Source organism: Dermochelys coriacea, chromosome 1, assembly GCF_009764565.3.
Source record: "Dermochelys coriacea isolate rDerCor1 chromosome 1, rDerCor1.pri.v4, whole genome shotgun sequence".
NCBI classification, from domain to species: Eukaryota; Metazoa; Chordata; order Testudines; family Dermochelyidae; genus Dermochelys; species Dermochelys coriacea.
The window spans coordinates 62,597,855-62,621,175 of NC_050068.2; the positions used below are offsets into that span (position 1 = coordinate 62,597,855).

At 42.3% G+C, this 23,321-nt stretch overlaps 1 protein-coding gene across 3 annotated transcripts in view; it reads left to right on the plus strand.

Moving 5' to 3' along the window:
- The window catches only part of VWA8 (von Willebrand factor A domain containing 8), a 301,480-nt gene that overhangs the window by 65,941 nt on the left and 212,218 nt on the right, over positions 1 to 23,321 (plus strand). For all 3 annotated transcript variants that reach the window (XM_038402763.2, XM_038402782.2, XM_043504544.1), the window contains exons 9-12: positions 8,662 to 8,766; positions 15,401 to 15,532; positions 17,824 to 17,958; positions 18,054 to 18,131. In XM_038402763.2, the coding sequence (XP_038258691.2) occupies positions 8,662 to 8,766; positions 15,401 to 15,532; positions 17,824 to 17,958; positions 18,054 to 18,131 (450 nt within the window). The remainder of the gene's footprint in view (positions 1 to 8,661; positions 8,767 to 15,400; positions 15,533 to 17,823; positions 17,959 to 18,053; positions 18,132 to 23,321) is intronic.

Consider the following 23,321-nt stretch of genomic DNA (forward strand, 5'->3'; position numbering starts at 1 on the left):
GTCCAGGCTGAGGTTGATGGTGGGATGGAAATTGTTGAAATCATGGTGGAATTCCTCAAGAGCTTCTTTTCCATGGGTCCAGATGATGAAGATGTCATCAATGTAGCGCAAGTAGAGTAGGGGCATTAGGGGACGAGAGCTGAGGAAGTGTTGTTCTAAGTCAGCCATAAAAATGTTGGCATACTGTGGGGCCATGCGGGTACCCATCGCAGTGCCGCTGATTTGAAGGTATACATTGTCACCAAATGTGAAATAGTTATGGGTGAGGACAAAGTCACAAAGTTCAGCCACAAGGTTAGCCGTGACAGTATCGGGGATACTGTTCCTGACGGCTTGTAGTCCATCTTTGTGTGGAATGTTGGTGTAGAGGGCTTCTACATCCATAGTGGCTAGGATGGTGTTTTTAGGAAGATCACCAATGGACTGTAGTTTCCTCAGGAAGTCAGTGGTGTCTCGAAGATAGCTGGGAGTGCTGGTAACGAAGTGCCTGAGGAGGGAGTCTACATAGCCAGACAATCCTGCTGTCAGGGTGCCAATGCCTGAGATGATGGGGCGTCCAGGATTTCCAGGTTTATGGATCTTGGGTAGCAGATAGAATACCCCAGGTCGGGGCTCCAGGGGTGTGTCTGTGCGGATTTGTTCTTGTGCTTTTTCAGGGAGTTTCTTGAGCAAATGCTGTAGTTTCTTTTGGTAACTCTCAGTGGGATCAGAGGGTAATGGCTTGTAGAAAGTGGTGTTGGAGAGCTGCCTAGTAGCCTCTTGTTCATACTCCGACCTATTCATGATGACGACAGCACCTCCTTTGTCAGCCTTTTTGATTATGATGTCAGAGTTGTTTCTGAGGCGGTGGATGGCACTGTGTTCTGCATGGCTGAGGTTATGGGGTAAGCGATGCTGCTTTTCCACAATTTCAGTTCGTGCACGTCGGCGGAAGCAGTCTATGTAGAAATCCAGGCTGCTGTTTCGACCTTCAGGAGGAGTCCACCCAGAATCCTTCTTTTGTAGTGTTGGCAGGAAGGTCTCTGTGGATTAATATGTTGGTCAGAGGTGTGTTGGAAATATTCCTTGAGTCGGAGATGTTGAAAATAGGATTCTAGGTCACCACAGAACTGTATCATGTTCGTGGGGGTGGAGGGGCAAAAGGAGAGGTCCTTGCTTACAGACAGCCCCCCAATCTGAAGCAAATACTCACCAGCAACCACACACCACACAACAGAACCACTAACCTAGGAACCTATCCTTGCAACAAAGCCCGTTGCCAACTCTGTCCACATATCTATTCAGGGGACACCATCATAGGGCCTAATCACATCAGCCACACTATCAGAGGCTCGTTCACCTGCGCATCTACCAATGTGATATATGCCATCATGTGCCAGCAATGCCCCTCTGCCATGTACATTGGCCAAACTGGACAGTCTCTATGTAAAAGAATGAATGGACACAAATCAGACGTCAAGAATTATAATATTCAAAAACCAGTTGGAGAACACTTCAATCTCTCTGGTCACTCGATTACAGACGTAAGAGTGGCTATCCTTCAACAAAAAAGCTTCAAAACCAGACTCCAACGAGAGACTGCTGAATTGGAATTAATTTGCAAACTGGATACAATTAACTTAGGCTTGAATAGAGACTGGGAATGGATGAGTCATTACACAAAGTAAAACTATTTCCCCATGTTATTTCTCCCTCCCACCCCACCCCCCACTGTTCCTCTGATATTCTTGTTAACTGCTGGAATTAGCCTACCTTGCTTGTCACCATGAAAGGTTTTCCTCCTTTCCCCCCCCTGCTTCTGGTGATGGCTTATCTTAAGTGATCACTCTCCTTACAGTGTGTATGATAAACCCATTGTTTCATGTTCTCTGTGTGTGTGTGTGTATATAAATCTCTTCTCTGTTTTTTCCACCAAATGTATCCGATGAAGTGAGCTGTAGCTCACGAAAGCTTATGCTCTAATAAATTTGTTAGTCTCTAAGGTGTCACAAGTACTCCTTTTTCTTTTTGCGAATACAGACTAACACGGCTGCTACTCTGAAACCTCTCTTGATATGGGAAGCGATCCCCTAGTGGTCTTTCTCTTTGTACCTGTAAATAGTTAACTTAGTATTAGTTAGTGTTTATAGTTGGTTAGGTAAGTTTCTGTTAGGGTTTCCCCCACTGTGTTTTTCCCCTTCTGGGGACTGCGGCATGCCTCGGTCTCAAGGGTTCAAACCATGTAGGTCCTGCCAGAAGCCTTACCCCAGGGGTGACCCCCATGACTCTTGTTAAAGTGCTTAGGGGAGGCTCTCCAGACGTATAGGTGCAAGATCTGCAAAGACTTCCACCCAAGATCCAAAAAGGAGAGACTTTAGGTTAAAACTCTTCCTTGTGGAGTCAGCTCTCCATTCCCAGCCGGCAGAGCCTGCATCACCGAAGCCCAGTGCTTCAATGCGGAGCGGACCAGCCACAGTGAGAGAGATTGCGGCGTGGAAAAAGGACTCTGGGTCCAGAGACTCTTGCCACTCCCTGGCATCAAAGACCTCCACTGTGGTTACCCGGCACCGCTCGCACTCGCCGGTGCCTCACAAGAAGCAGAAGAGAGCCAAAAGGGGGCGTTCACTCACAATTAGAGCCGTGGAATGCAGGAGCGCTAGCGGAGTGCATCCTATGCCAGGACACTCGGCCCCTGCTCCTGCTAAACTAGCACCACCCTTGCAGAGAGATCCGTTGAGTCCGGTACTGGTGGACTCCCTCACTCGGGAGAGTCTAGTAGAGGATCTGGATCTTCTGTCCACTCCGGACATATTTGAGGCAGCCAGGGACCTCGTATCTATGACAGCTCAGCCAGCACCGGCACTGCAGAAAAGCGTTATGCCTTCTAAGCGCAAACCAGCCATAATGCGGCACCGGCCGCCTTCCCCTTGACACTACTTCCTGGCACCACCCCATTTGGTCACCGAGATCAGAGTCCTCGTCGGACTCAGAGCCAGAGTCGGATATCTCAAAATGGAATCGGCACTGTAACCCCCACTCAGAGGATAGGCTTAATTAGAGCTCTTCTAGACTTAGGTCAAGCCAAAGCATTCCTTCCGGAATCGCATTTTCTGACCAGGTGCACCATTATAGAGGGCTTACAACGACAGCCTGCTGCTACGGTGCAAAATTGCCTGCAGCTGCTCAGTCGTATGACTGCTTGTACATATGCGGTTCAGCACATGAGACTGCGGCTTCGACCTCTTCAGGCCTGGCTGGCCTCAGTATACAGGTCAAACCGAGACCGCCTAGACAAGACAGTTACTCTTCCTTCTCCAGTTATTGAGTCCCTCCCATGGAGGGGCGGCAAGTTATATCTCCACGTGGTGCCTTAGCACCAGCAATATTTGGGGCCCAGCTCCACCAATATTTGGGGTTGGGTGTCCCCCCACCCCCTCTTGCTGCCCCCCGTTCTCCGCATGCCTCCCCGAGCCCCGGAGCAGAGCATCCCTGCCTCTGCCTCTTCGTGCAGCTCCATGCTGCCTCCCTGCAGCAACTGCTGCCACAGGGTCCTAGTGCCCCACATCTCCACTGGCAGGGCACACTGACTCTGAGCCTGCCCTTCTACCTCAGACGCTTCCCTTTTCCGGCGGGACCCTCCACCAGCACAGGGGGTCCTTCCGCCCGCAGTCACCGCTTCTGCCCCATGCTGGGCAAGGAGGCAGCCCCATCCCTTACTCCTAGTGAGGGTACAGTCGGGCAACAGCAGGGGGGGAGGCGGCACCCACCAAGAGGGAGGCGAAGGAGATTCCTGGACCTGAGGGGGGCCCTAGGAGTACATGCAGTGACAGTGGTGGGGGTGAGTGTGCTGTTGGGGGGGCAGGAAAGGGGGGCTCCTCCCCCAGAGCTCGCTGTTGCCGGCAGGGAAAGGGCTGGGGGGAGTCCTCCTCTCTGGCCCCTGTCCCAGAGCAGTTTGCCTGCACTCCAAACTCATCCCCAGCCCTGCCCCACCCCAGAGCCCACACCTCCAGCCAGAGTTTTCACCCCGCCCACCGCACCCTCAACCCTCTACTCTAGCCCTGAGCCCCTCCAACAGCCCAAACACCTTATCCCCAGTCCCAGCCAGAGCCCTCATCTCCCTGCACTCCAACCCTCTGCCCCAGCCCTGAGCCCCCTCCAACACCACAAACCCCTCATCTCCAGCCCCAACCAGAGCCATCATCCCCCTGCACTCCAACCCTCTGCCCCAGCCCTGAGCCTCTCTAACCCCCACAAGTGCCCCAGCCCCAGACAGAGCCTCACCCCCACACTCCTACTCTCACCCTGAGCCCCTCCCACACCCCAAACCCCTCATCTGCAGCCACAGCCCTAACCCCTGCATCCCCTTCCCGTCCCCAGACTCCCTCCCAGAACCTTGGGCAGGTGGGGGGTAGAGTTTGGGCAGGGGTGGGTTCTGGGCACCACCAAAATTTCTACAAGCCTGCCACCCCTGCTCCTGTGGTGGCAAGCGGCGTATGCAGGAGTACCCTTCTCCAGGCTCCAGCCCTCGCTGTCACTGGTCATGGATGCTTCGGCGATGGGATGGGAGATGCACCTTGGAAGACTCTGGACTTCAGGTCTCTGGTCCCAGGCAGAACTTTCACTGCACATCAATTTCAGGGAGCTAAGAGTGGTTCGCCTTGCTTGTCAGACATTCCAAACCCATCTGGAGGGCAGATGTATATCGGTATTGAGTGATATTCTACATAAACAGGTAGGATGGTGCCCGCTCCTCTTCCTTATGCCAGGAAGCCCTCAAACTGTGGGACTTCTGCATTGCCTAATCGATACATCTAGAGGCATTGTACCTTCCAGGCTCTCAGAACGACCTGGCCAATCATCTCAGCAGGTCCTTTCACAATCACAAATGGTTGCTTCAACCGGATATCGTGATCAGCATCTTCCAACATTGGGGATTTCCCTGGATGGACTTGTTCACAATGAGGCACAAGAGGAAATGTCAGCAGTTCTGTACCTTTCTGAATCTCAGCCTGGGCTTTCTTACAGATGCTTTTCTCCTCCCTTCTAAGGATGGTTGTTTTGTGTCAACACCATGGTTGGCCACTTCCTCAAAGGACTAATTAGACTGAACCCTCAAGTAAGACAGCCAATCCCCCTCCCCCCCACCATGGGATCTCATCCTGGTGCTCTCAAGACTGATGGGTCCTGCCTTTGAGCTCTCTTCTCTACCTTTCCTGAAAAGTAGCATTCTTGGTGGCTATAACTTCAGCCAGGATGTCTGAGCTTAAGGCCTTAACTTCTGAACTCCCATATACAGTCTTGTATAAGGACAAGGTGCAGTTGCAGCCACACCGAGCTTTTCTCCCAAAGGTAGTTTCACAATTCCCCATAATCCAGGACATATTTCTTCCAGTGTTCTTTGCTAAGCCACACACTGGCAACCGGGAGCGAATACTGCACTCCCTGGATGTCAGGTGAGCGTTAGACTTTTACATTGAAAGAACGAAGTCTTTTTGGAAATCAGTGCAACTTTTCATTGCGGAGCGGATAAAGGGACTTCCAGTATTGTCCCAAAAAATATCTTCATGGATCATGACCTGCATCAGGGCATGCTATGACCTGGCAAAGATACCTGCCCCTGCGCTGACGGCATACTCCATAAAAGCGCTTGCATCTTTGGTGGCACCCTCCTGGCGCAAGTCCCTATTCAAGACATCTGCAGGGCAGCAACGTGGTCATCGGTCCACACTTTTACATTGCGCTACGCCATTATTCAGGAGGCCAGAGATGATGCCACATTTGGCAGAGCGGTGCTGTGGTCTGCGACCCACTGAGCTCCCGCCCTTTCTCCTAGGAAATGCTTGGGAGTCACCTACTTGGAATCGACATGAGCAAGCACTCGAAGAAGAAAAAATGGTTACCTACCTTCTTGTACCTGCTGTTCTTTGAGATGTGTTGCTCATGTCCATTCCATTACCCACCTGCCTGCTGCTCTGTCAGTACTCTGGCAAGAAGGAACTGAAGAGGCAGCAGGTTGGCAGGGACCTATATACACTGCCATGAAGGCGCAACTGCAGGCGGCTCTGCAGCCGACCTGACAAATACTGCTGGGGAAAAAATTTCTGATGACTGTGAACGCAGCTCACACACCTGCTTGGAATGGACACATCTCCAAGAACACAGTTACGAGAAGGTAAGTAGACTTTTTTTTTTTTCATTCATCTGTGTAAGGGTTGCACAATCTAGCACTTAATTATATGGAATTCCAACTGTAGAGCAGGTAAATTTGAGCATTGATTGGGATTTTAGTTTTCTGGAGTTTCTTTTTCTCCCATTGAAGGGTATACATAGCTAATACCTAGTGATTCCCAATGATATTCATAGCTATGCTCAGCTTTTTATTTCTTTTTTACTTTGCACCATAACTCCGTTATTTATGGGCTTGCCTAGTACAAAAAAAAGGAAGAAAAAAAAAAGAAACAGAAACATATTAGTTATTACTTACACTTAGTAATCAAATTGTTTTAGACTGCTAATGCAATTTATTTTTTTCTGCAAATAATTGGAAGTAAAGTGTAGTAATTTAATAGCCTATTTCTAAGCTAAACAATATTAACTGAACTATTCAGTAATTTCCAGTAATTGAATTATGAAGTAAAATCTGTACAGTGTAATGGAATCAATATTTAATTATTATAAATTGCTATGAATGACTCAACCATGCTGCAGATTTCTGTAATACAGATATTTATTTATTACTTCTATGAAACTGCCCATTGCATTGCATTTCTTTGCTCAGAGATATTTAGAAAATATATGTTAGCATGATTTATTATAGTGTGCCATACACAGAATGATTCAAGTAAGTGCAGCAATCACAGTAAAATAAGGCTTAATTTATAAATATCTTGTAAGAGCCTTTTTAGTTCCAAGTACCTAATAGCCAGTATTGCCTAAACTTAAATGTCATAGCTGAATTTCCTCATAAAAAAATCTTGCTTTACTACAGTTATGGCTGCTGTTAGTTTCAGTTCCTTTTTGAAAAGTGATTAAAAAGTATACCCTTAAGGATCCCAAAACATTAGAATTTAACAATGTTAACATTTTGTAACCAGTAACTCTTCTTGAGAAGTCCTACTATCACTATATACAAAGTTAAGTCTCTACACCCAAGAAAAGCAGATTGCAGGTATCAGAAGTGACAGAAATGGGCCTGATCTCTTGACTTGCATATGAAAATGGATTGAAATAGAAAACTGAAGATAAAGGAAAAGTGTGGAGGGGCAAAATGTCACATTGGTTTCAGTATTAAAATGTTTCTAAACTGCGTCCACTTTTAAGAAATCTTAAAAATAGGAAAATTCTAATCTCCCCTTTCATGCGAGTCTTCTCGGTCCTTTTTATAGTTTCACACTCCTATGGGAAAGTGTCTTTCTGCAGTTTAGTGGCGTCAATCTCTAGTAATTTTTATTGATCTCTCTATGGTAGTTCTGTTGTTGGCTTGTATTCAAACTGATTATTCTCCCGTCGGCCTTCAACATGCTGCAGCCAAAATGTATTTTCCTTTCCTGATGCTTTAATCGTTTCCCACCTTGTTTGAATCGCCCTACTGGCTTCCTGTGTTTCCACATAAAGTTCATACTCCTCCTCACTGTCAAGACTGCGTTGCATCACTCGTCTCCATCTTTGACTTTTTTTCTTGTTGCACCTTTTTTTATGTTCTCATCTTTGGCAATCCTTGCTTGCTTTCTCCCAATCTTTCACCTCTTTCTCCCACTCATAACTTCACTCCTTTCATGTTACCTCCGATACTTAAAACAGCCTCACTGTGTAGTGGGCCTCACCACATTGCTCTCTTCCTAAAATACCTTTTGTCTTCCCTCCCACCATTTATGACTTAAGTAAAAAAACAAACAACCCCCCACTTCCAACCTGGTAAATATTTATATTTGATCAATTCTGTTGAAATCCAGTCAAATTCTGTTAAGATCCAATTACAAGATGCATGCCTAACCTCTACAGTGTATATTGATGTAACTGATGCATCTAGACCCTCCTCCTCATGTTGTTTAGCCTCAATTATAAAGTCTTGCAAGCTGAGATTTGTCTTTTTAGCACCATTCACACCTACAGTGCAGCAGAAACAACAAGGACCGTCTGTGAGCAGATAAGATTTGTTCAAGCATACTGAATTTCTTGGTTACAGCACTTTTTAAAAAACATACCAGATTCTGACTACTAGCAGTCTGCAGTGGAGGCCAGTATATGCAATAAGCAACTGCAACACTTTTTACTTCTCCCTGATGTCTTCCAACACCTCAAGGGAGTTAAGTAGCACAGAGCACCAGAAGGAAAGACAGCAGCTGTCATATCTTGAAACTACCCTGCCTCCTCTGCGTGATGTTAGAAATCAACAGCTGGTGGCTCATTCTTCAGTTCATATTGAGATTCTTTAGAATCTGCAGTTTCAACAATTGACCCCTCTCTCCACCATTAGAAAAAGAGTATGAGACCGAGTGGGAGTGGAGGTGGGGAGGTAGGTGAGACAGCTATTAGGGAAGCATGGATGAAGTGTCCCTGGTTTTGTCTCAAAAGCTGAATGGTGCACTTGTTTGTTATCTCTTTTGCAGTTGTGTCAGTATAATGTGTTCCAGGTTAATGGATAATGGAATTGATCTTTCCTGTATTTTTATTTCTAATTAGGATTCCTTCCCTATGATGTCAGTCCAGCATATAATCAAATGGCTATACCCTTATAATGTCCTACTAGGAAAGGAAAGCAGGACTGCAGTAGAAGATGCATTAAAAGTGAGTACTGTGCATTTTATATACAAATCCCAGAGAGCAGTCAGTTACTACAGTAGCCCCATTAAATCATAATAAGACATCAAAGCAATGCTAATTATTTAAATAATATATGTTAATGCTGATAAAAAAAGATTTTGAACAATACCTTCATAAACCAACAGATTTTATTAGATGAGTGTTTTATATCTTCTACTGAATTTAGGCCACAATTCACAGGTTCTTAAACACATGCATAACTTTAACAATGTGATAGTCCCATTGATTTCAATATGACTACTCACATGTTTAAAGTTAGGCACATGCTTAAGTGCCTTACTGAATCAGGGCCTTAGCGAGAAGATATTGACACGATAGGTCTTTGTCACTAAAATGGAAAATAATAATTTTTCTAAAATTCATAAACTTCTTAGAAAATTAATTGTGATTAAATGACTTCACATGAAAAATATTGAGTGTGTCGTGACAATTCTACTAGTTTGTTTATCTTTATGGACATTTGTACCTGTTAAACATTCAGTTAATCTATAGAGCTTTCTGAAATAATGCTGAACAAAAACCATCAAACTAAAAAAAAAAAAAAAGAAAGAGAAAATGCGTATTTTATGTCTCTTCTTTTCCCTGTCCACTTTCTCCTCCTGCCAACATTTTCCTAGATTCATAGTCTCTTTCAGAGTCATTATTTCCAGATAGAATTTCCCGACTTGTAAGTCTGTCCCCCATTCTTTTTTCTTAGATGTATTACTTTACATTTGGCCATATTGAAAGGCTTATTGTTTGCTTGTACCCAGTTTACTAAGCAATCCAGGATCCGTCCTCTTCATTATTTATCACTCCCCCAATCTTTGTCTACCAACTTTGTCAGTAATGGTTTTATGTCTTCTTCTGCGTCATTGATAAAAATATTAAAGAGCACAGGCCTGAGAATCAATCCCTGCAGAACCCAGCAAGAAACATACATGCTCAGTGATGCTTGGCATTGACTGTTACATTTTGAGACCTGTCATCCAGATTTTTATAAATTTGTGTGCCATATTGATTTTGTATTGTCCTAGGTTTTAATGAAAATGTTGTGTAATACCAACACAAATGTCTTACAGAAGTCTAGATGTATTACATCAGCACTGTTATCTTTATCACTCGAACTTGTAATTTCATCAAAGAGTATCAAGTTTGTTTGATCTATTTTCCATAAACACATGTGGTTGGCATTAATTATATTACCCTTCTTTAATTCTTTATTAATTGAGTCCTTTATCGGGTGTTCCATTATTTTGCCCAGGTTCAGCGTCAGGCTGGCGGACCTATAATTACCTGGGTCATCCCATTTGCCTTTTTTATATACTGGCACAACATTTTTCCAATCATCTGGAACTTCCCCAGTTTTCCAAGATTTATTTAAATCAATATTAACTGTTCAGAGAGGTCCTTAGGGAGGTCTTTTAAAATCCTTGGGTATAAGTGTGTACCTGCTGACTTTAAAATGTCTAAATTTAGTAGTGGGTATTTAATATCCTGCTTAGTTAATGCTGGAATGGAAAGTATTTCATCATAGGATATGCATACATCATCTGGCTTTTTCCCCACATATGGAACAGAAATATTTATTGAACACTTTTGCCTTTTCTGCATTATTATTGACCATTTTACACTTTCCATCTCATAACGAGTCAATACCATTAGAGTTCTTTTGCCCTGATACACTAAAAAAAAATTTCTTCTTTTCCTTAACTCTGTTAGTTGTAGATATTTCCTTGTGTCCTTTTGCTTCCTTTATCAATTTCTACAATTTCTAGCTTTTAATTTGTATTAATTGCTATCAACATTTCCTTTCTTCCACTTTTAAAATTTATTTATTGCTTCTTTCGCTTCCCTAAGCCAGTCTGGTTTTTAATCTGTGTAGTGTTCTTCCTCAGTTGTGATTTTTTGGGAATTCAGTAAAATGTATTTCAACATCTCTCAGTTAACATTTATATTTTTTTCTGTTTAAATTCTCCCAGCTGATATGGCTCATAATTGTTTTCAGCTTTGTGAAACTGGTCCTTTTAAAAGCACCCTGTATAAATATTACTGGTTGGAACTTTATTCTGCTTGCACATAACAAATATAATTAAGTCATGATCATTTGTACCAAAGCAACGACTAACCTTTTAGTTCTAAGATCATTTCCTCTTTATCTGTCAAGATGAGGTCTAATATAGAATTCTTTTTATGTTAGATGCAATGCTTTGTGAATTAGGTAATTGTCATTTATACTACATAGAAATTGCAAAGATGTTTTACTATTAGTAGCATGAGACTTTCAGTTGAGCTGGGCCGGAAATGGTTTTTTTCCTGTTTCTAATTGGGACAAAAAGTCAATCTTGGAAATTTTTGTGAACTGAAAAATCTAGGAAAAAAATAATTAATTCAGATCAATCAGAATGTTTCAATTTTGGCCATTTTTATTTTTTAGTATAATTAGCTTAGATTTTGACACAGAACTTTATTTTGAACTGGAAGACTGGAATTTTTCACTTATAAAATGTCAAAACAAAACATTTAGAAACTATTTTCAACATTTTTTCGATTCAAGAAATTCATTGAAACTGAGCATTTCCTGTGAAAAGTTTTGGTTTCTGTTAACCTATTCTCTGATGAAAAGAAATTTCATTTAAAAATTCCCTACCAGCTCTAACCTCCAGCTTTATGTTACTCAGATTGAAGTCACAAACAATAATGCAGTTTTTTCTCTTACACGTTATATAGGTAGGTGCTTAAGGAGTTGGTTACTTTTATTCTTGAATGTGATTTGGTGGTGTGTAACCATTTTGAGCTTTATCTGTTACATAGTCAGTATTCTCTTTAATTTCAGTTAATTTTTTGAGTAATGATTGAAGGATTGAAACTTTACTATATTCGTGGGAAGTACTTTCTTTGTTGTAATTTTTAATTTATTTTGTTAGCACCCGGAGCATTAGATAGCCATCTGTAGTTGTATTTGAGAAATGTGAAGAAATAAAATGTTTCCTTCTCTTGTTATAATTGCACCTGGAAATGATGCTGTAATTATAAGAGTCTATCAGCAATGCATGTGGAAATAGCGTTGGACCTGATCCAAAGTATATTGAACTGAATGGGAGTCTTTTTGTTTACTTCAGTTAAGTTTGGATCAGGGTCTCTAACTTGCCAATTAAAATCTCAGTTCAAGATGAAACTCAGAATGCACATTCTCAGCTTTTTGTCTGTTCTTCTTCCATGTTTAGTGGTCGATGAAATTGGTTCAGCTGTTAAAATAAAAATAGAATTTTTGGCAGTTTTACACTAAAGTACACTTGTGCTTTTTTTTAAAAAAGTTCACATTTAAACATGAAATATTTGTAGTCTTTTAGTCCAGAATGTGACTCTGAGAGTGAAGAGCCAAAGCATATGTCTGATTATGTTACAAAAAATAATTGTTTCTAGCCTTAATTTGCAATGCTATGGTACCTTGTACAAATAAAGATACATAGATTTTTATAAAAAGAAAGAGTACTTGTGGCACCTTAGAGACTAACAAATTTATTAGAGCATAAGCTTTCGTGAGCTACAGCTCACTTCATCGGATGCATTTGGTGGAAAAAACAGAGGGGAGATTGATATACACACACAGAGAACATGAAACAATGGGTTTATCATACACACTGTAAGGAGAGTGATCACTTAAGATAAGCCATCACCAGCAGCAGGGGAAAGGAGGAAAACCTTTCATGGTGACAAGCAAGGTAGGCTATTTCCAGCAGTTAACAAGAATATCTGAGGAACGATGGGAGAGAAATACCATGGGGAAATAGTTTTACTTTGTGTAATGACTCATCCATTCCCAGTCTCTATTCAAGCCTAAGTTAATTGTATCCAGTTTGCAAATTAATTCCAATTCAGCAGTCTCTCGTTGGAGTCTGTTTTTGAAGCTTTTTTGCTGAAGGATAGCCGCTCTTAGGTCTAATCGAGTGACCAGAGAGATTGAAGTGTTCTCCAACTGGTTTTTGAATGTTATAATTCGTCTGATTTGTGTCCATTCATTCTTTTACGTAGAGACTGTCCAGTTTGACCAATGTACATGGCAGAGGGGCATTGCTGCCACATGATGGCATATATCATATTGGTAGATGCGCAGGTGAACGAGCCTCTGATAGTGTGGCTGATGTGATTAGGCCCTCTGATGGTGTCCCCTGAATAGATATGTGGACAGAGTTGGCAACGGGCTTTGTTGCAAGGATAGGTTCCTGGGTTCGTGGTTCTGTTGTGTGGTTGCTGGTGAGTATTTGCTTCAGATTGGGGGGCTGTCTGTAAGCAAGGACTGGTCTGTCTCCCAAGATCTGTGAGAGTGATGGGTCGTCCTTCGGGATAGGTTGTAGATCCTTGATGATGCGTTGGAGAGGTTTTAGTTGGGGGCTGAAGGTGATGGCTAGTGGCGTTCTGTTATTTTCTTTGTTGGGCCTAGCCTGTAGTAGGTAACTTCTGGGTACTCTTCTGGCTCTGTCAATCTGTTTCTTCACTTCAGCAGGTGGGTATTGTAGTTGTAGGAATGCCTGATAGAGATCTTGTAGGTGTTTGTCTCTGTCTGAGGGGTTGGAGCAAATGCGGTTATATCGTAGAGCTTGGCTGTAGACAATGGATCGTGTGGTATGATCTGGATGAAAGCTAGAGGCATGTAGGTAGGAATAGCGGTCAGTAGGTTTCCGATATAGGGTGGTGTTTATGTGACCATCGCTTATTATAGATTTTTATATTCTTTGCAACACACTTTTAATAAATGCAGTTGAATGTGCCTAAAATAATGTGAATCTTACTCTAGTGTTTTCAAGAGACAAGGTGGGAGAGGTAATACCTTTTACTGGATCAACTTCTATTGGTGAGAGAGTCAAGATTACGCAGAGCTCAAAAGCTTGTCTCTCTCACCATGGAAGTTGGTCTAATAAAAGATATTACACAACACGGCTACAACAACACTGCATCAAATGTTTTCATCACAATAGCAATCTTCATCATTATCTGAATTACCAGACAGAAATTTATCATAATATTTGAACTCTGAACTTTCATAACCTAATTCCTATGGAATATCCTTTCACCTGCTTGGAACATGAGGCTATGGCCAAGATGGCCTGCCAAATTTAAGATGCTTTGGAACCAATTTTTAAAAATGAGTTAGGGTCCTTTTTGCTTCTTGATTATGTAGAAGAAAGACGAAAAGTCATTTCCCAAATAAGTGTGGGTTGAGTTTTTTACTTGTTTTTTACCTCCGAAATAGCAGGTTTTATGGGAGGACTTTTTGGGGAATCTTAGGCCTGGTTTACACTAGGAAGTTAAGTCAGTTTAATTACATATGTCAGGGATATGAAAAATCCACATCCCATTGTGGCTTAGTTAAGCTGACCTAAGTTCCGGGTGGAATCATTCCGTCAGATTGGCTACCGCCTTGGGAAGGTGGATTAAGTACAAGGATGGGAGAATCCATCCCATCAGCGTAGGTAGCATCTACATTCAAGCTCTACAGTGGCACAGCTGTGTCACTGTAGTATTTTAAGTGTAGACAAGCCTTCGGATGTGTGTGGCGAGCGCTCACACCCTTATTGAAGTGTGTGTGTGCGCGTGCGTAGGTGTGTTGAATCTTACACATGGACATGTCCTCTCTTGTAAGTATTCATTAGGCACTAGAGTTAGAGGTGTTAAGAAAAAAACAGTAGTTTAAAAAATCTGACTAAAAATCCCTTGCTCTCTATTACTTAGCTTTCACTCTTTTACCTCCTTTGATGTCAATAGAGTGACACCATAACTTTTTCAAGCATAAGAAGACCTGAATTTCTAATATAACCCCAAGCTCCACCAAGATAAACAGATAAGATGAAAACAAACCAAAAACCTCAAACCCCACCGTTTTTAGCAAAAAAAATTTCACGCCTCCTGCATACAGCGTAGAGTAATGGAGGGGGGTGGAGGGCAGAGATGGTGATAAAAGGGGCAAAAGGGCAATATTTTTTCCTTGGCCTATTAAAGGCTATATAATAAAAGTTTCTTGTGTGTAGGGAGCCCTCACCTTTAATTACACACAAGGCTATCAAACTAAATAAACATCTTAACTTGATGTGCATTTTTTTTTTAAGCTGGATGTTAAGTGGTCCTAATAGTCGTCAAAGATAAATGGTGTGCTGGAGGCTTGGAGCTTTATTTCAGTCTCTCTGGCTTCAAAATCAACAAGTCAGCAGTGGGAAATTATATCAATAGGGCTATCTTGCAATCAGAATAACTTAGATTTTTTTTATTTAGAAAAGAAACCTTAAAATCTATATAACACAAAATTCTATACAAAGATCTGGAATTCATGGATTTCTCGGAATTCACAGATTTCTGTTGTTCCAGCTCACAACATAGTTTAATTTGTTTGACAAGAGGAGCAGCAAGCTAATAACTGGATAGAGAACACTTAATAGATACATACCAATGTTAGCATCTTAAAAGGTCCATTTTAACTTTTCCAGTATTAAGGTTCTTACAGCAAATGGATATTGAACTTCAGAAGAAATTAGTCTTGCATCAATTTCTGCCATGTTTTCAGTGGAAATATTTAAAAACACAGTACTTTGTTAAATAATTACTACTTTCTCAATTTTTACAGCGTTTTGAGCTCCAAGATTCAGAAAGCCCTTTGCTTCCCAGTAGGATTAAAAAAATTGAAAGAATACATGGAAGCAAGACCTTACAGGCCGATGTAATTCTCCAGATTGCTGAAAAGGAAGTGAAATTCCAGGTAATGATTCACAGATTCAGCAAGCTATATCAGGGGTGGGCAAACTTCGTGCCCCAAGGGCCACATCTGGGAATAAAAATTGCATGGTCCACCATGCATGCTCACAAAATTGGGGTTGGGGTGCAGGAGGGGGTGAGGGCTCTGGTTGCGGGTGTGGGCTTCTGGGTGGGGCCAGAAATGAGGAGTTCAGGGTGCGGGAGGAGGCTCTGGGCTGGGCAGCAGAGTGGGGTGCAGGAAGGGGTGCAGGCTCCAGCTTAGGGATGCGGGCTCTGGGGTGGGACTGTGGATGAGGGGTTTGAAGTGCAGGAGGCTGCTCTGGGTTGGTATCGAGAGGTTCAGAGGGCGGGAGGGGGATCAGGGCTGGGACAGGGGGTTGGAGTGCAGAGAAAGGCTCAGGGGTGCAGGCTCCGGGCGGCACTTACCTCAAGTGGCTCCCGGAAGCAGGGGCATGTCCTTTCTCTGGCTCTTATGCGGAGGCGTGGCCAGGCAGCCCTGCAGCTCTCGTTGGCTGAGGTTCCTGGCCAATGGGAACTGCAGGGGTGGTGCTCGGGGTGGGGGCAGCATGCAGAGCTGGCTGCCCCTACACGTAGGAGCTGGAGCAGGGCCATATGGCTGCTTCTGGGAGCTGTATGTAGCGTCCCCTGACCCTGCTCCCCGGCTGGAGCGTCGAAGCAGGGCAAGTCCCAGACCCCATTCTCCAGTGGGAGCTCAAGGGCTGGATTAAAACGGCTTGCGGCCCGGATCTCACCCGAGGGCCGTAGTTTGCCCACCCCTGAGCTATATTCTTGGTTTCATACCACTACCGCAAATTTGTTATGCTACTTTCTGTTGACTCTCACCTACATTTTGATGCTCTACGTTGATAAGGAATTTGACTGAGTGCCTCAATGAATATTCACTTTTTATGGTAATATTTAGCAAATGTAATTTATGAACTGGAAAAGTAAGGCTTTATTTTTAGGTAACTCATGCAGGTTTCTATGTGGTTATTTTTTCAGAGACATGATCTATTTATTTAATCAATTACTAAAATGTTGGTGGAAAAGTACTTTCTTGATTTCTTATTTTGCATTGCACCATGGAATAGCATAATACAAAGCATTTGTGATGCTCTTGGGTCTATCTTCTATATAGTTATGTTTTTCTGAAAGAATCATTTTTTTTCACTATATCTTTAAATAAAAACATAACTATATAGAAGATAGACCCAAGAGCATCACGAACGCTTTCCTTTTGTCTCCTTCTTTCCTTTTGTCCACCACATCAAATAAAATGTGCTTGGTAATATTATTCCAACGCAGGATGTTGAAACAGAAAACGGAGAAAAAGTCTTCATATTACTCACATCAAATACTGTTAGTATTCTTTCTTCCAGTGAAGTTTATGGTCTGTTGGTTGGAGAAATAAGACATTTTTTAAAGAAACACATGTTGATCTGAGTTTAAAGTAAAGGTTGAATTCAGTGAGACTGAGATAGAGTTAATTGGAGGCAGAGAGAGAGCTGAGTGGCACTGGGGAAGGATGGCCTCAGAGAGTTTGTATAATGGAGGTGAAGGAGGTTGGAGAGCAGGAGCAAATTGGGTAGAATCTATGAGAAGCTGATTGAAGAGCTGCTCTGAAGGAAATAGTTAGCTTCATTAGGCACTGGGGTTAACTCAGAGTTGATTGAGGAGTTTCTCTGAGGAATGAACGGCCTCTTTGGGAACAAGAGTAAAGGAGGAATTTGAAGGGGAAGTAGTGAACAGTATGTGTGTGTGGAAAGAGCAACAGAATTTAGTAGCTTAAGCAGGGGTTAAACTAGAGGAAAAACAAGTGTTGCTATTTTGCAAAGCTCTGCCCACTTATAACACCGGAGTGAGATTTCCCTCCAAGTGGATTGTTCATATGTTCATCATAGGATCATTTCTCCTCTTTCTTACCCCCTGATCTGCAATAAATGATTCTAGTGTTCACTTAGTAATTGGTTTTCAGTGTTTAATACCCTACTGAGTTGAGTCAGAGTCCTCTCAGGACTATTGATTCATGTTGCCTGCAAACCAAACCAAATACCATTGCATTGATTTCCATTTGATTCATATTTCATGGGGTGGTTGTTTTTTTGTTTTTGTTTTTTTGGCAACCACAAGCCATAAAGGCAACTTTTTTTTTTTTTTTTTAAAATATTTAGATTCTGGAGCACAAGAATGCAATCACCAGTGAAAAGTTATAGGGATACTGACCCAGTGTAAACCAATCTGGCCCTGAGCCTAAACCACTTTCATATAACTTGTTTATCTTTTTTCTCCTTGTAGGTCCCAGCTGGGAGTCGACCATTAAAACTGTGTTCTGGATCAGACACTTTCATAAAGACTTCCAGCCATAAGCAGCTGTTGGCAGAAATGATGCAGTCACATATGGTTAAGGATATGTGTTTGATAGGCGGAAAAGTAAGAACTGTAAATTTTTCTTCTTTTTCCCTCCTTGCAAGATATTTTAAATCTAATTCCTTAATTTTTATTTTATTTTATTTTTTACTTTACAGGGCTGTGGCAAAACAGTTATTGCTAAGGAGTTTGCCAATATGTTAGGATACAACATAGAGCCTGTCATGCTGTATCAGGTAAAGTAAAATATACAGTGGTGCGTATGCCTTACAAATGGTCTGAAACATGACACACACAGGTTACAGATGAAAGAAACTAGATGGAATCTCTGTGTAAGGCTACAGCCTTTGAAAGATCATTCTAAGGAAAGAAGCAAAAGTAATACAAGAATGTAAGGAAAGTAGTTCTTGAGATACCTTGCTCACTTGATGTCAGAATACTGAGTTGCAGAGTCTCTTCCAATTTGCAGGGCTACGTAGAGAGATTATTATATAGAGTATGGTATGGAATTCTAAGGTAGGTTACTTTGTGTATAGGGCCGGATACTAATTCCATTGAAGTCAGTAGCAAAGGTACCATTGACTTCAGGCTCTTAGTAGAGATAGAAAGAGAGAATGTCAGTGAGTGGAGTATAAGGAGATTTGTTCAATAAAGTAAACTATGATATTTCTTAGTTGCAAAGAGCTGACAGCTGGTGCTGTGAATTAACATAACAATGTAAGAAAGAAAAGGTTTTTTTTCTTTCTAGTCTTTGGATGTTGTTCTCCTAAGTGTGTTTCCTGCCTTTGGGTCTGCATGGTGACTAGTTGTTTTGGCATATTTAGAGGCCCTAGAAGACCTTTTCCCCTTCCTTTTTTTGTCTGTCCGTATGCTATAAAATAGTGAAATGGAGTTCTCCACCATCTTCATTTTTGTATTCTGGAAGGCAGTTTTTTTATTGTGTTGAAAATGCATATTTGCTTTTATGTTTTGGGCACCTTCTTTTTGTGTTACTTTTTATGTTCTGTATACTCCTGGGGGAATTCTGTGAATCTACACATGTGCAGAATTCATGTCCTGTGTAGAAGTTTTTTTTCTCTGCAGAAAATACATTCTGCCGGAGTGCAGTATGCCTTTTGCCCACAAGGGGCTGCTGTGGTGTCAGAACAGAGAACAGCCGCCCCAGCTGCAGATAGGGAAGAGAAGCACCTGGGTTCCTCACAGCACCCTGCTTGTAGGGCCAGATCAGGAGGCATGAGATATGGGGGGGGGGTGAACAGCATGGGGCACATGGGGTTGCTGGGGGGGTCACAGACTGGGGTTCAAAAGGGCTAATGAAAGGGGGACAGACTGGGATAGGGACTGAGTGGGGATGTGGGGATATGAGGGAGGGGTGGATGAGTGGAGATTAAGGGACACATGGGGATGGGGGAGGGGCACAGGGACACATGGGAACAGGGGCAGATGTGCCTGACAATGAGAGTGGGGAGTGGGTCTTCTGTACACCACATTGGTGGGGCGCAGGAAATGTGGTGTACAGAAGACCCACTTCCCAGTGCCGCTCTCGGGGGCCCAAGTCCTTCTGATCGAGGCACAGCCTGTGGACAGTGTGAGGCCAGTAGCGGCCCCAGGCTTCTTGGAGTCGGGTTGCTTGGGAATGCAGCCCAAAGCTTGTGGTAAACTCCATCTAAGGCTAAATACTGGCACGAGACCGATAGTCAACAAGTACTGTAAGAGAAAGTTGAAAAGAACTTTGAAGAGAGAGTTCAAGATGCTCAGATAAATTTGTTAGTCTCTAAGGTGCCACAAGTACTCCTTTTCTTTTTGCGAACACAGACTAACACGGCTGCTACTCTGAAACCTGTATTGTTACAGACATACTTGCTGACGATTTTGAAATAAATTACCAAAATAATTTAAACTGACATGACTATATTGTGTTATTTTGACAAATAAAATATGCAGAATTTTTCAGAATTTTAAAATATTGTTCACAGGATTTTTAATTTTTATGTAGAATTCTTCCAGGAGTATGTATAGCTTTAATCTTTTTTTCTTTGTTCAGATTCCATAATCTTCTCATATTGTCTTACATATTTACTTTTCTGATGCATAATGTATAGAATTTAAACCACTACTATTTGATTTTTATCATGATTCTTGTTGTTTAATTTTTATATTAAATATAACACAGATCCCAGTCGGGACTGAGGCTCAGTTGTGGTGGGTTCTAGAAAAACACATTCAAGGATATGGTACCTTACTCTCAGAGCTTAGAATCTAAGATGAGAAATGACTTATGAAGTGTAGGGGGAAGGGAGCAGAGAAAGATTAATCAAATATATACAATTTTTACACAAATTTACATTTTTTTCATTGTAAATAGATAATGTAAGTGCCACTGTCTCTTTCAGGCAATCAGCCTAGCCATCATTAATTGACTGATTACCTATGTGTTGTCAGAGGTGGGTCTTGAGGAGAGATTTGGAGAACAAGGTTGACAGTTTACAGAGCAGTTCAGGGAAGGGATGGAAAAAGGTATAGAGACATTTTTGCAAAAAGCTGACAAATGGATGGCTTTGTTGGTTGACTGTAGGAGGCATGGGACAATGACCTTGCTACACGTTAAGCAGTGTCTGGCTTGCAGGAAAAGGTGTTTGGCCAATTTAAGGGGTAGAGAGCCAGACTGACTATCTGCGGTAGCGTTAAACCAGGTCATCATGGGAACACTGACCCATTCCCCCTCCCAGGTGGCCAGAAGAGAGGAGGGAACTATGCAGGTCCATACCGGTGCAGGAAAAGCGCACCTTTACCTGGACCAGGCAAAGCAGCACCCACTGTCCCTCCTGTGGATGTACTTAAATATCAGGTTTTGTTATGATTTGCTGTGGACATTGTTAGTTGTTCTTTTCTTGGGGGGCTGGGAAAGGCTTTTTCTCTCACCGCCAGATTGGCCAAGACAAGGTATGGGGCGGGTTTTGCCTTCTCTATAGCAGGTTGGGGACTTAGTTAGGGCAAACATGAAAAGGGGGTTGCAACTGTAATGTTGCAACTCATTATATCAGTGCAAGGTGAATGTAGTGTAAGTACTTGCTACAATTTAAGCCCATTGCTTCTTGTGCTATCCTCAGAGATTAAAAGAACAGTTTTTTCACCCTCCTCCTTGTAACAATCTTTTATGTACTAGAAAAATGTTATGTCTCTCCACAGCCTTCTTGTCTCCAGACTAAACAAACCCAAGTTTTTCAATCTTTCCTTATCAGTCATGTTTTCTAGACCTTTAATAATTTTTATTGCTCTCGTCTGGACTGTCTCCAATTTGAAATGTGGTTCCCAAAACTGGACACAATACTCCAGTTGAGGCCTTATCAGTGTGGAATAGAGTGGAAGAATTACTTCTCTTGTCTTGCTTACAGCACACCTGCTGATACATCCCTGAATTATGTGTTCTCTCTTTTTTGCGGCAACGGTATTACACTGTTGAATCATACAGTAGATCACAGGCTAAATAACCCCAGATCTCTTTCTGTAGTACTGTTTCCTAGACAGTCCTTTCCCATTTTGTATGTATCCCCTTTATTTTCATCCTCTTCATCTCCAAAATTCAACTGAGTGTTGTACAGCCCGCAGCAGTCGCACAGGGACAGTATTGCCAACCTCAAGTATCAGGCCCCAAAACCATGAGATTGGCTTAAAAATCATGATATGTTAACAGGAAAGATGGACTTTTTATTTGTCTTCTGGTTTTTGAGCATTTAAAGTTTTGTTTTCAAGTTTCTTTCTGCAGCCGTAAGGGCTAGGCATTATTTTTTTAAGGAAGCTGTGATTCTCATAATCGTGTGGCTAAAAGAGTTGGGGCTTTAAGAAGAATGTCAGATATCACAAGACTCTTCATAACATAGAGGTGGTTGGCTGTCGAGCCTGATTTCAGACAACCTGGTGTGCTTCCTTCTCTGTGCGTCCCCTGCTGAGGGCTGACCAGGCGGGAGCCTCCAGGTGATAGCAGCGTGTATGTAGGTGAAGGGAGTGAGGGTGAGGAGGGACTTCCGAGCTTACACAGGGCTGTTAAAGTTGGCCAATGTAAAAAGGCCCCCCCCACAATATTCCTTCCCAGAAGTTTCAGAGTAGCAGCCGTGTTAGTGAGCTGTAGCTCACGAAAGCTTATGCTCTAATAAATTTGTTAGTCTCTAAGGTGCCACAAGTACTCCTTTTCTTCTTCCCAGAAGTGTTCTGCTTCTGCAGTAGCCATGTGTGGCAGCTTCTGAGGTCCTACTTTTTACCTACCACTGTTTCCCAGCTGTACTTTTTCCTTTTCTTCTCTCATTTCTCTTTATCTTCATTCAGTTTTCCTCCTTTCTTTATCCCTGCATCTCTCTCTCTCTCTCTCCTTTCAGCACAGAGTGCCTGAGCCTCTGGCTGAGGAGTTGCTGCAGCTGGATTCCAGATGGTAGGTTGTAAGAGACTCCTGCCAGTGTAACAAGCGTGGGGGCAGGTTTTTTTTTCCTCCCAGTAGATGGGCCCAAGTGTGTTTCTTGCTCACAGGCCCTCAGCCCCATCATGGCCCTGCTTGAGCTTGGTGAAGAGGAGACCAATGACCTGCCAAGTGTCCTGCGTGGGAATGGAAGAGGGGGAGAAAAGGTCTCAGTAGCATCTAATTTAAATTATCTTTTCAAATGACAGTGAAATAAAAAGAGAGGTTTTTTTAATCTTATTCCAGAAATAATAAATCTCTCTTTAAATGCTAAGTAATAGCCAGCAAATCTCAAATTACAAACAGTAATTTTAAAAAGAATATTTGCTCCTGTTAGAATGGATATATGTGTTATTACATCCTGAAATCTGACTATGTATTCTCAAATAGCTCACTATTTAAGCACATTTGGAAAAGTAAAGAATCATTAGACAAGTAAATATTATTATAAAAAAGAAAAAGCGGCTCACGCAAACCCTGTCTGAAACTGAAATCTGGCATAGCTCTGCCTACGGACCAAACTTAAATTTTAGATCTGTAACATAGAAAGGTTGACAGGAACATATTTGGAAGAATTGCAAATCCACAGCTGATGTCTGTTCTGAGTCTGACAAGTTATTCCCTGGTTATCATCTTTTGTCATTTTCTGTCATATAATTCTGCAGGATAGAAAATGGCCATGGGGTATTTCTCTCAGTTAATGTTTGATTCCCCTTCCCCCCACTCTTTTTCTTGTCTCTGAAAACAGGCCTTAAATAAAAGAATATGAAAAAATATGTCTTCCTTCAGAAGGAAGATATTGGGAATCATCTGAATGGCTCTGCTTTGAATGAGACATAAGTCAAAATCAACCTGTGGCACATCAAGATCTTCAGGGCATTCCATATATTCAGGCATGCCAGTCAAAGAAATGTGATGGGAGAAGACTTCCAGCATTGACCAATATCTGAATAAAACTAAAAACACTAAACTATAG